General features: G+C 41.4%; 1 protein-coding gene across 1 annotated transcript in view; it reads right to left on the bottom strand.

Moving 5' to 3' along the window:
* Nucleotides 1-4,373: 4,373 nt before the first annotated feature.
* Nucleotides 4,374-13,433, bottom strand: part of THBS2 (thrombospondin 2) — a 45,822-nt gene continuing 36,762 nt past the window's right edge. Inside the window, exons 18-22 of the mRNA XM_033144217.1 lie at nt 12,461-12,688; nt 10,981-11,252; nt 10,219-10,316; nt 6,893-7,032; nt 4,374-5,641 (exon numbers count right to left, since the gene is read on the bottom strand). Coding sequence (XP_033000108.1) covers nt 5,634-5,641; nt 6,893-7,032; nt 10,219-10,316; nt 10,981-11,252; nt 12,461-12,688 — 746 coding nt within the window. The 3' untranslated portion in view covers nt 4,374-5,633. The remainder of the gene's footprint in view (nt 5,642-6,892; nt 7,033-10,218; nt 10,317-10,980; nt 11,253-12,460; nt 12,689-13,433) is intronic.

Consider the following 13,433-nt stretch of genomic DNA (forward strand, 5'->3'; position numbering starts at 1 on the left):
TGATAGGTCTGCACATTGTCCTGATTTTTTTCAGGCTCCCTCTCTGTGTGCCAAGATTTTTTAACATTATAATATATTTTAACAAATATATTTTCAAACACAACATGCTTAATTATTGTTTGTTTAGGTTTTAGGTAACAGTACTGCTTCAGCTGTTGAACATGTAAGTTATTCTTGGTCACATCTGGAACATCTGCAGAGCGAGTTCCAATGGTTAGAATAAGATTGCTCATAGTAGAATACTCATTCATTAAAAGAAGCAGATAGCTGGATATGTGATCACTTCTAGCTCTTTTCAAATGATCAGTCTAGGAGTAACAGGGTTTTCATTTTTACTGTTGAAGCTGAACAAGACTGGCTCTAGAACAGGACAGATGGGAGCCCACCAGTTAGCCATTTGTGCTCCCCTAGTGACTGTGCAGGTAAAACCAGCTGTACTATTGGCTGCTGAGTCTTTTCAGGATCAGGTCTATGGCAGTTTTGGTTCTATGGTAGTCAGAAACAAAGTTTCTGAAAGAAAACAGCTTGCTTTGTGGTACAATGAATTCTGTGCACAAGTCTAACTCCCAGCTTTTTCCACACCCATGTGCAGAGATCGTCGGGAGACCAAACCCAGTGAGGCCCAGGCAGCCGCTTTAGTCTTTGGTGTAGTTCAGTTCAGCTTAGTGGGGCAAGAATCATGCATCTTCCTATCCTATGGTAATGGAGCAATTGTTTTGCTTTATCTGGACTTTGTGATACATGTGCAGAAGTACAGGGTGGCAGTCAACTCCTGGCTAACCAATAGATGTTTCGAAAGCGTAAGATTTTTCTGTGTCAAGCTGAGATTAGTTTCTGATAGTGCATCGACTATACTGTAGTGCAGGCACCCCCAAACTCGGCTCTCCAGCTGTTTTGGGACTACAATTCCCATCATCCCTGAACACTGGTCCCGTTAGCTAGGGATGATGGGAGTTGTAGGCCCAAAACAGCTGGAGGGCCGAGTTTGGGGATGCCTGCTGTAGTGGATCATGAAGTTAGCAGTGTTGGTTGGAGCATGGTGCTGAAAATCACAAGGTCGCAAGTTCGATCCCCATTTAGGGATAGCTGCCTATCCCTGCATGGCAGGGGGTTGAACCAGATAATCCTCAGAGTCCCTTCCAGCTGTACAGTTCTATGATTCTAGCTCTGGCTAAATGGATTCTGATAAATGTGCATAACTGAGAGCAGTTTCCATACTGTGAACAAGAAACATTAGTCATAGAGAGCAGGAGAAGGTGGGGTGGCGGTGTGGAGCTGCCATTCTGACACCAGTATCACTGCTGCTTACCAGGGTCAGACCATGTGAATACACCAGCAAAAGTGCTATCCTAGTTCTGCCAGTATACCCATGCAGCCTGAACCTTACCACAGCCCAGCTAGCGGCAGCAATGCCTGTGTCAGGAGGGCAGCTCTATGGCATCATGCCAGCTTCTGGGCATCTGTTCAGAAAAGATGAACCTAGGGATGAAATCCATCCGTTGTGCAGATGCTGATAAAAGCAACTAAAGCTCTTAATCTTCTGAGCACTAAAAAATAAATACTGTCCACCCTGAATGTCTCCAGCACAAGTTGCTTCCAAATTACTGGGGTTCCACGGAAGGATAATTGTGGCATTGGTCAGTCCTCACTGGATATATAATAGGATCAAACTGAATTCCATTCCTACCAGTTCTGGCTGCTTAAGATCATATGTTTGGTTTCAACAATGAATTCCAAAAGAGGGGTTTCTTGGGTTTGGTTGGTTGTGGTATATATATTAAGCTATGTAAAAGTAAAGAGAACACTTTGAAATAAAACCTTTTTACAGTTTATTGTCTATTATTAAAATGTATAAAAATGAAGATTTGAATAACTGAGGGACATTAAATGGTGAAATTCTATCCATGCAAACAAATAAATAGTTATTTACAGTCTTTGGCAAAACAGAATGTTAAGTCTTGTTGGCATCTTGTGCTTATCCACATATATTCTTTCTCCCCTCCCCACCATCTCTCTCTCTCTCTCTCTCTCTCTCTCTCTCTCTCTCTCTCTCACACACACACACACACACACTTATATTCACGCATACAAAGGAAAAAGGAAACAGTCATAAATAATTTACATAGTATAGGCAAATATGGTACAATCAAAATATTAACATCTTAGTCCCATCGCTGATGTCTTCTTTTTATTTGAAGGATACAATAAGCATTATTACATGAATGAAATTTCCCTCACTTCTCTCTGGGACTTGGGGCTACACTTTTAGAAATACTAAAAATATGAATTGCAAAATAAAAACCCCACTCTGAACAAGCTTTTTTTTAAAAATCTCATTAAGAGGCCTTTTAAAAAGGTTGTTAATATGGCAAAACTAAGAATGTGCAATAAAGCCAGAAACACTGGATTCTTGATAAAGGTATATAACATCAAAATCTATTTAGAAATTGGTTTGAAAACAGCTGACATTTGCTCACTGTATTCTCAAACAAGGCAGGTGATTGTTATTCCAAGCCCAAGCCTGGCTGTGAGTGCAGCAGCTGAGATGCTAATGTAGAAGCCTCAGCAACATAGGCTGTCACATTCATTCTGATGCAGCGGGAGGGAAAAGCCCTGAGCTTGAATTGCATCCTTTTGCATCCATGAAAACGTTTTGACAATTGTGTGACTGGTAGTGCTCACATGTGGCTGAATTCTTTTGCCACAGTCCTTCTTGAGACATCCACATGGCTGGCTGCAAAATCTTGCCCGCGATTCCCCAGCCTCACCAAGCAGCCAGGGCTTTAATACATATCTTAATGTGGATTCCCACATGGCAGCTGTTTGTGACAGTGAATGGATTCTGCCCCTTCCTGACTCCAGCCCAACAGCTGGTTGGCGGGTTTCTAGATTATTTTACACAGCTGCACATGCGCACAGCCCTCATGAGTGCATGCGCTCTCTTCAATCCAGAGAGACGCACGCAGCAGAGTGCAGAGAGGACTCAGCAACAAGGCCATTGTTCTCTTCTCTCAGTAATGCTCACCCACGAACAAAACCACACCAGCAAGTTTACCTCATGGGCAAAGTTCATTCAACTTAAAATAACAAAGAAGAGTGTTAAATATGTGCATACTATTGTATAATGGAATAACTGTTGTATCTGGTTAGGATAAAGGCTGACATACCTTCAGCATTCTTTTCCTTAAAAGTCCTATATACAGCAGACATAAGTAAAAAATAAAATAAAATACAAAAATGGTGGGCAATAGTAAATATCAAGGTTCCACTTAGAAGGTCTCGGTGGCTACTTAATTATTTGGCCATTCAGAGCAATTTAAGATTATATTCACCGGTTGGAGCATTAAAGGCATTATGTAGTCATCTCTTCTGTGAGTTCTTCCATGGCTAATGTGCTCTATGGCATGCTTTCAAATAAATTACTGGAGAATGTAGCTGCACATAGCAATAAACAAATAGCACCGACGTCCTTATAACTGGAACCGTAATATGTTACCAGATTTTGTTAATGGTAGCATTGCCACCTTATCAGAAACCCAGATCAAAGTTCGGGATTTCAAAGTGCTTGCCGCGACAGCGCCAGGAAAAATGTTTCACCTGGCCAGGAACTATTTTCATGGGACGCCTTAGGCACGCTGCTGTTCATCAGGTCAATTAGTGCACATTCAAGTTCTCATCTTCCTAGACAAAATTCAAAGGGCTGATTACACGCTTTATTTGACAGCTACACTTTCTACCCTCTGGGTTATAAACAACTAAGTTTTACTCAGAGTAGACCCACTACAATGAATTAGTCATGTCCATCTATTAATTTCAGAATGTCTGCTCTGACTGTGACTACTAGGATGCATCTCCAGGGCTCCCAAAGAGCACTCATGGATAAAATGTCTCTAAACACAGTGGCCAAGCACCAGGCATCCTCCCATACAACCATTCTTGGTATACTGCATGGTATACATTGATATGCTGAGTGTGTCTTTGAGGCAAAGGGTGAATTCATATGGGAAAGGGGTCATCAAGTAGTTGAACCCATTTTATAAAAAGGAGCACCTACAAGCTTTGGCTGACATTCACGACACTGTTGTTGTTCAGTCGTTCAGTCGTGTCCGACTCTTCGTGACCCCATGGACCAGAGCACGCCAGGCACACCTATCCTTCACTGCCTCTCGCAGTTTGGCCAAACTCATGTTAGTAGCTTCAAGAACACTGTCCAACCATCTCATCCTCTGTCGTCCCCTTCTCCTTGTGCCCTCCATCTTTCCCAACATCAGGGTCTTTTCTAGGGATTCTTCTCTTCTCATGAGGTGGCCAAAGTACTGGAGCCTCAACTCCAGTACTTTGGCCACCTCATGAGAAGAGAAGAATTCACGACACACACATTCACAACACACACACACCCAATTTATTACAGGGCAGTCCTAATTAAAGTCGCAAGAACAGCTCCAGAGTATAGGATGCTGAGCTTCATATAATGCCAGTTTCCTCCAGAGTGTAGCATATGAAGATGCCTTATACTAAATCAGACCATTGGTCCATCTACATCCGTACTGTCTACACTGGTGGGTTGCTCACCAGTGACTCAGATGTCCTACCCAAAGATGCTGGGGCATGAACCTGGAATCTTTTGCATGTAACACACATGCTTTACCTCTGAGCTGCAGCACTTCCACTAGAAGTATTACTTTGGAGACATATGCAATTTTTTAAAAAATAGTGTTGGGTTGTTGATGCAGCTTCCCTGCTCCACTCCCCACAAAATTATATGTGAGTAGGATACTAGATGCCTGCCAACTCCTGCTCATGAGGTATCAAGATTCCCTGATATCCACATACCTTGAATGAACAACCCTGAAATAACTGGCATTTTAATTTGCATGCCCCCAGGAGAATAATTCCAAATTCACTTCTTTGAAACAAAATTGGATACAAGATCTAAAGAGCCCTGTTGGATGTTAAGCTGTCGTCGTTCTCTCTTCAGCCTGATCACGTGCTAGTATTTGTCATTATTTTAAACTTCAAGCATAGTAACATTTGAAGTTTGTTGAGCCATCTTCTTGTGTGGCCATTGCCTTAGTTTTCCATGGCTTCTTAAATGAGTAGGATATTTAGGGTTTGGTCCTTCTCAGCTTTGCTGAACTACGGTATATCTCCCAGATTTTGTGTCACCAAGGCCCAGCCCTGATCTGAGCAAGTAATGTGGGCTGAAGAAGTGGTCTTACTTAGAGCCACTTCCTCCGTCTTGATGTAAGAATACCCCCCCTCACATTCTTCCACATCTATATCCATATAAATACATTAAGTAATTACACTTTATATGTAAACGTCATTTAAAAAAAAAACAACCCTAAACAAATGACTGAACAAATGTGTCTGCCAAGTTTTCACTCTATACGTCAGTCTATTTTTGCTTCCGTGGTGGGTTTGATGGTCACATTTAGGCCCTGTCAGTCCAAGCTCTTAGAAGGCACTGGGGTGCAGAATTGGAGGGATCTCTCCTGGCTGCAGGGAGGCACAAGATCAGAGGAACATGCCAGAGCTGAAAAATAAGTGAGGGGTTTGGAGTACCAGGATGAACAGAGGTGTCTAGTTGAACGGCGTCTACAGTACTTTGCTGGTTTTGCAGCAGCTTTACCTCAGGCATCTGCAACAGAAAGAAGCAATTGCTAAGTACAATCCCCACATTTGGATTGCATTGCAGTAAACATGGGGGTGGGGGAGTTACTTGTGTTTGGACATTTAAAACTTATTTTGAGAATGCTTTTTTCCCACCTTTCGAAAAGCAAACTATTATAATGTAATAAATATGCACAGTAAAAATCTGGTAAAAACCAATGGGTTCCAATGGGCTGTTATTTATCCCAGCCTGCAGCCTGCACAGCATTGTCTCATTATTCTTACAACAATACTGTGGTGTAAATTGAGCTAAGAGATAGTGACTTGCCCAAGGGCCATCCAAATTAATGACTGTACTGAAATTTGAACCCAAGACTCCCAAGTCTGAGACTCTGCTCACACCACTACATTGTCTCTTGCTGCTTGTGTTACTTCAGTCCTTCGGACCTTATTGCTTCCTACAGATTATATGGTTGACTTGCTGGTCTCGGGTCACAGACTGACCCAAGGTGATCACGACAAGAGCACTACCACCATGCAAATACATAGTAAAGGATTGAGAAATTGGTCCCCAAATGCCTATTTGGGTTAAAGGTGGGTCGTGGGTCTGAAAAGGTTGAGGATACCTAGGTTAATTGATGGTCAGGGGAAATGCTTAGCCTTGTGTCATAGATCGTCTTTGCGGGGGACGGGACCTCACATATGCGGAGTGGCACATGCAAGTCAGGTTACCTATTGCATGGAATCTGGCTCTGATTATGACAATTAATTATGCTCAGTGCTTTTTTGGGGGGATGCAGGGGTACGCATACCCCTAAACATTTTGTGAATCCAAGTTTGGCCTCATTGAGGGGCAGTATTTCGATATGAGTAGGAAAATGAGAGTACCCCTAACCATTTTTAAAGGGAAAAAAAAGCACTGATTATGCTTGCTCTAGCCTCAAGCTAGATACACACAATTGCTATTAATTTCTATTATACACATGTTTGCTATTAAGAAGGTTGTCCCACTGAATTCATTTTCATCCATAATGTAGATACCAGTACATATATATAAGATTGTTTAATCAAAGGCACTCAGAGGGTTGCTTCACAAATACATGGCCAAACTTGATACTGCAAAATCAGATGACTTGCAAGTTTGAATGAGCCATAAAAACATAAGAAGACCCTGCTGGATCAGGTCCATGGTCCCTCCAGTCCATTGAAAAAGTCTGCAAACGCCCCTGCAAACACTAAAGTAGTTATTACCATTACGATGATGGATGCATTAACTTACCTTTGCATTCATACTTGAGGTCAGAGAAGTATACCATCTCTTGTGAAAAGACAAAAAGACCTAATCGCCCACCAGCATAGGTTTTGTCATAGATTGGTCCAGAGTCTGCCATGACCTGCTTCCCTTCGTACACTAAAACCCTTTGAAAGTGGAACAAAGTCTAGATTAGACACAGTTCTTGAAATGATACACTATCTTTCTAGCTGCAGTAAAAGCTCTTATAAGGAAAACAAAGTGACATCAGATTCACACCCAGGTTTCTAGAGTATACAACTTCTACCTATCTAACACACAGTCTGCTCAAACATGTCTCACAAAAGTAATTTTATGGACACATCTGAAAAAGATTTCCCAGTTCTGATTTAGGCCAGCCAAGTCCAATGAGGTGAATCTAAACTGAGGAGGGGTAAGATGCATATTCTGTTGGAAGCTGCTCAGAGTGGCTTCCAACATCATCATCATTATTATTATTATTATTATTATTATTATTATTATTATTATTATTATTATTGTCATGCACATAAATTGAAGAAACATCTCCATAGTCTTGAGGTCACGTTGTGCACTGTGTGATCTCTGACAGCAGATGTTATTGTGCATTTCAGCTGAAATTGCTAAATATTCCATAATACATTAGCTTGTTTTCAGAAAGAAACATACCCGCTAACCTCAGACAGTTAATGGTTGGCTTATGCAATGAAATAAATGGTATACGTGTTCTATTTCAAAGCCCTAGGTTTTGTTGAGAACATAATTATTAGGATTTGTTTGCGGCACTGCTTTCTAGATGTGGGAGCATGGGAAAATATAGCTGTCGAAGAAGGGCTAATTTAATGTGAGAGAAACTCTATATATATATATATATATATATATATATATATATATATATATATATATATTCCTGCCAGAGAATGGTTACACCACGACAGACTTTAACACCAACCCAGAGAATGTTACCATGCTTAAGCCACATTAAAAGACAGCCATGATTAACTTAAGTTTCACTAACTCCAAAAGGTCATAGGGATGACAAATTTTCTTGGGAACTGGTTGTCCATACTTGTGTATTCTGGGTGCTGTGTGACTCATGGAGATTGGATGCACATCAGAATGCATCTGGTGTGCATCTGACTTCTGAAAAATGCTCAATTATTCTTAAGAGTCAAATTAGAGCGCAAAACCTACATGAATTAACAAATGTTACAATTTTAAAGGTTCTGGATTAGCAACTGTTCAGCGGTGCCAAGAACAGATGGAAGCCTTGCATCTGGCTGTGTGTGAATGATGATCAAGCTATAACCTGGAGAAGTTGAGTTTCTGCTGTATCCTTATGCGGTTATATGCACAATAAGTTATATCTTACAACCAGCTAAAAATATTCTCTTTTATCCTCAAACAATATAGCTAAATCCAGGAAGTAGGCTAGTGTGCTGTATGGCTACATATTCACCCAGAACTACAACAGTCATATTGGGCTAGACCAATCTACTTAGGTACCCAACTTCAACCGCAGACCACAATAGCTAACAGCCACTGATATCATCCATATGTGCCCTACGGGTTCTTTTAAGGTGCCAAGATATTTAACCAGAGCCATATTTTTTTTATGTGGTTGCCCAGGCAGGCAGTAACCCATGAGAGCAGCAAAACAACCAGACGGTACAATCGTGATGGGATAAAATCAGGCCAAATCTTTAATTGAGAACAGCAGGCGGGGCAAAGGGTTGGCATGGCATTGGGTCCCAGGATCACATCATCATTCCACAAGCCCCATGTTGATGGAATGGATCCACTGGGTTTGGATCACTCCAAACCTGTACCATGGGAGTTGGCCAGGGTTGAACCTTGCCACGGTGCAAGTCAAGCAAGCGAGGTCTCACTGGGGTACCAGGGTGCAGATTCCAACCAGGCAGATACCAAACCCACGCTTAGGTTTGTCACGGTCAGTCCTCCCCACAGGCCCTTTATGGGGCCCCCCCATATACTATGTTGATCCTGACCAATGCCATTTCTGCACTCAAACCAAGTTCTTCCACCTAACAAGGAAGACCATAATTTCACTGAGGGAAAGGCGGAAAAAAAACCAACCAAGTGCCAATCAGGTTGAGAGGGGTGCGGGGAATTCATTTCCGGCCCTCTCAACCAGCGACCCAAAATTGCTCAGTGAAGGCTCTAACATGAGGGTGGGCGGATAGGAAGCTCTCAAAGCAAAATGGCTGTGAGCTCCAGGGGAAGCAGCCTTATATAGGCTTTCCCACCCCTCTGCAGCAAGGGTTCATGGGATAGCTTTTTTCCCATGAGCCCATCGCACAGAGAAGATACTGGGCAAAATATTGCCAAGTTTTTTGCTGCAATCTATGGGCCACCGTGTTGCTGGGCAAAGGTGTCCTGTTCTTATTGGACATGGAACGGAGTATATAGTTTAAGAACAGCCCTCCCTCATGGGGTCTCTAGTGGGAAATGAGAAAATTACCTGCTTGAATGCCCCCCATGTAAAAAGCTCCCAACATGTACAAATTCCAGGCAAAACATTCCTCTTCTCCGGCGTTTGGCTAATTAAACAATATATGGCCTTTTAAACTGTGGCGGGTGCTATAGTTGTTGTTTGTTACTGTGTTATATATTTTTGTGCTTTTATATTGTAAACCACAAAGGCCTAAACCATATACTATTTCTTAAAAACTTGAATTTGCCTAAAGGACCCATGCAACTGAGCTTACCAATAACAAGAATGTCCGTTTTATTTACTGAATAGGCATATTACCTGCACCATTCTCACACAATGTCACATTTGCATGGGAGTCCTGAAATTGCACGCATTTTATCATGGGGAAAAAAATGTGAGAATGGGGTATTTCACTGAAATACTTTGTGTGAATAAATGGCTGCATGTTTGCATTTAAGTTAAGACTGGCTTCAGATGGACAAATCAGAGCTAACATCACAAGTCTACGAAAACATTTAGAGTTGCCTTAGCCTCAATTCCATTTAGTTCTAAGAAGGGGGGAATCAGTTCTCCCAATCTTCATTTTAGCTTCATTTTGACATTTTTCTTTTTTTTCAAAATTCAGATTAGTACAGAAAAACAGTCCAAAAAATTGGAGGTTTTTTTTTATCTAATATTGGCTATGTTTATATGAGCCATTCAAAGGAAATTGAACACATCTGATGGGGTGGAAAGCTGGGGAACACTCCCAAATCTTCCAGTGCAGAAAGTCTGCCATGAATGAAGTGACAGCGCTGGAGTTTGGTTACAAACCACTAAATAAAACCTCATTTATGATCAGATGGAAAAGCAATACAGTGTATTACAAAAAATGTCATACTTTATTAATCCCGTCTTAGGCCTGTGGACCAAATGCCACCTGTAAGCAGTGTAATCTTTCCAGCCGATATTCTTGGGGTCGTGCCACAAGGTACGCACCTGTGGAAGAAGTTTGTTTTTTTTTTTAAAGTGATTTGCATTAACAGGTGAGGCACATCCAATTCCTATAGACTCTATCTTTTAGATAGAAACCACAACCCACATTTTATATGCGCCGCCATAGTTTCTATGCCCCCCTCCAGTTCGGTCAGTCAATATGAGATGTTCATTTTGCAGCTTTCCCAGCTAAATGCTGATGTGATTAGACAGGGAGCAGAGAGTGTATAGTATATTTTGGGTAGCTGTAAAAGATGTCCTGTCTTTCTATACAAAGGGATCCCTCTCATCCGAGTGACCGGGCTGCTCAGTGTTAGATGTGAGAAGCCCATTTGGCCAAAGTCTTCCCAAGCACAGTACTTTCTTCTGCAAAGAGCAAGGGACAGTAATTCACTAATACGGGAGAAAATAACTGGACACAGGGTCACTATTGAAGTCAAACCTGGAGGTGGAGGCTCCTTGGGTTCACTGGGGCAGGTTTAATCCCGGCCAAAAGTTTCCAAGACAGTACCCAATTAAGAAGAAATAAATAAAAACTTGGCCATTGGTTGATCAATATAATGAAAGATAGGGCCAAAACAATGGTTTCCAATGCTATGTCAAGATGGTATATGGAAGGGGACAATTCTAAGAACACTTTGCTGAATGTGACTCATACATCTCTTACCTGTCCAGGTGTGTTTCCTGTATGCCAAAGGGCATTTCTCAAATGTTCACCAGTGCCAGTTGTAGAGTTCACTACTTTAAGTGATACCCCTGAGTAACCATAAGCTCTGGTGGGCTTGTCCTCCCAATATGTCTGAGAAATTTGTTTCCACATCAGGACATAGAAGCGACTGCTGGACTGGTAGCCAAAGACAAACCCTGCATAGTCATCATCCCGGTCTGTGTTGACATAGAATGTACCACTGAAGTCAACAGAACTGAACTCATCATAACCTGGAGGAGGGTAGAAAATGGTAGGTGTTCAGTTCTCAAAGGTATTGCAGCTTGCTGAGAATTTGGGCAGAAACGATACCAATGACCTTGCAGTGAATGATCCTACTTAGTCTATCTTCCTAGATCAGGCATGCCTAAACTTAGCCTTCCAGCTGTTTTGGGACTACAGTTCCCATCATTCCTGACCACTGGTCCTGTTAGCTAGGGATGATGGGAGTTGTAGTCCCAAAACATCTGGAGGGCCAAGTCTGGCCATGCTTATCCTAGATTATCCATTTAGTTTCAGGCACTTGCCATTGCTTTCTATTATGATTATGATGCTATTTGATTGGTTCAGTCCTTCTTTCCCCAATCATATTATCAGGGTTTGGTTTTTGTTTTTGTTTTTGTTTGTTTTTTGTTTTTTGTTTCTAGGCTTTATCAATTATTACCCTTTCTGTTATTTCATACTTGCTTGATAATGAAATCACTTTTAAATGGGCATATTTATTGATGCACACATGGACCTTGATATAGGAAGCACCTTCACATTTTTCAGTTCAGTTCTTCAAAATATTTAAAAAGAAAAAAAGTGACAATTACAGAATGTTTTTGAAATGCTTGTATACCATATGCAAGGGCACTATTATGGGTTGTGTCCCACAGCCCGATGCAGAAAGATAAATACATTCCATCCAGTTATACAGTGTGTGTGTGTGTGTGTGTGTGTGTGTGTATTCCAATGTAAATCATCTATGAATGCTGACTTGTTATTGGGCAGCTTTTTTTAATTGCCAAACATTCCTCAGAAGTTATCTGTGCTTCCAACTTTTCCAAATCCATTTCAGAATGTTAAGTTTAGAAAGAGAGTCTTAAACTGAACATATAAACTGCCTCAAATATTTCAGCTTCTTCTGATCAGCAGCTTGGACAATCTAATTTCTAGCTAACAGTTGTGCACAATTTGGAGAACCATGTGGCTAATTCCATGCATTCTGTCAGGTTCTGAATTTGCACTGTTTAACCTACAGCCCTAATACCACACAAGGCAGATGTGTTTCAAAAGCAGTTTATAATATGCCATGAGGGTCTGTTTCAAGAAAATGAAGTCCAAAAAGCTACTGGGTTCATGGAAGCCCTTGTGAAACACTAAACTTTGTCCTCTTGGTGAAATTCTGTTCATATCATTCACAGGAAGACTACAATTGATTAATTCGAATCATACTCACCTACAGCTATGCCAGGATCTGAGTTAGCCGTCTGTACCAGTTCTTTGCCCTGATGTCGAATAACCCAATTTGGGTCAATCTGAGCTGTTCCTTTAGGATCCAGTGGGACCATCTGGAACTTTCTGAAATCAGTTTCACTAATGGCATCATTTTCAGGACAAACATCAAAAATATCTGGGACTTTGTCATTGTCAAAGTCATCTTTGCAGATGTCACCTCGGCCGTCACCTAAAATGCACACAAAACATTGAACGGTTTTCATGTTATATTCACACATTTCTCATTCTGTAGGAAAAAGCCATGTTCGGAAGGAAGGAAGGAAGCAGCCTTCTCTAGATAACAGAATCAAATTTAAGAGAAGAAGGGCTACCATCTTCCACTCTAGGGGAATGGAATGGATAGTGCAGTGGTAGTTGCAAGGGACCTTGTTGGGCGACTACTCCAGCCTTCTGTGCAAGATGGGAACTGCAGTGCAGACAGAACCATGCAAATCTGGGAATAGGCCCAGGCCATCTGGGAAATCATTTGCTGACAAAAACAAATGACTCCCATATAACCTAACAAGCCAGGAGAACCACAATATTAAAAAGGAGCTTTGGAATATTAAAATTCCATATTATCTCCATGTCATCAGGTGCCTTCAGCGATGTTCTGTCATGAATACTTAAGATTGTGACCATGTACTTTTGTCACATCTGTAGCAAACGAGTGAAGAAGGCATTACAATAAATCATATTAAAACAGCTCTTGGCTACTCTTTATTTATGAGAGACTGTGTGTGAGAGGGAGGGAGGGAGGGAGGGAGAGGGAGAGGGAGAGGGAGAGGGAGAGGGAGAACAGTGATAAGTTATGGGATAAATAATCACACACACACACACCCTAAAACTTGGAATGTTGCTATAATGAAATCTTGAGTGATTAATATGGTATTTAAGAAAAGAGCCATTCAAGTGAACAGAGACTGCAACCACAA

This window comes from Lacerta agilis, chromosome 3 (assembly GCF_009819535.1).
Source record: "Lacerta agilis isolate rLacAgi1 chromosome 3, rLacAgi1.pri, whole genome shotgun sequence".
Taxonomy (NCBI): domain Eukaryota; kingdom Metazoa; phylum Chordata; class Lepidosauria; order Squamata; family Lacertidae; genus Lacerta; species Lacerta agilis.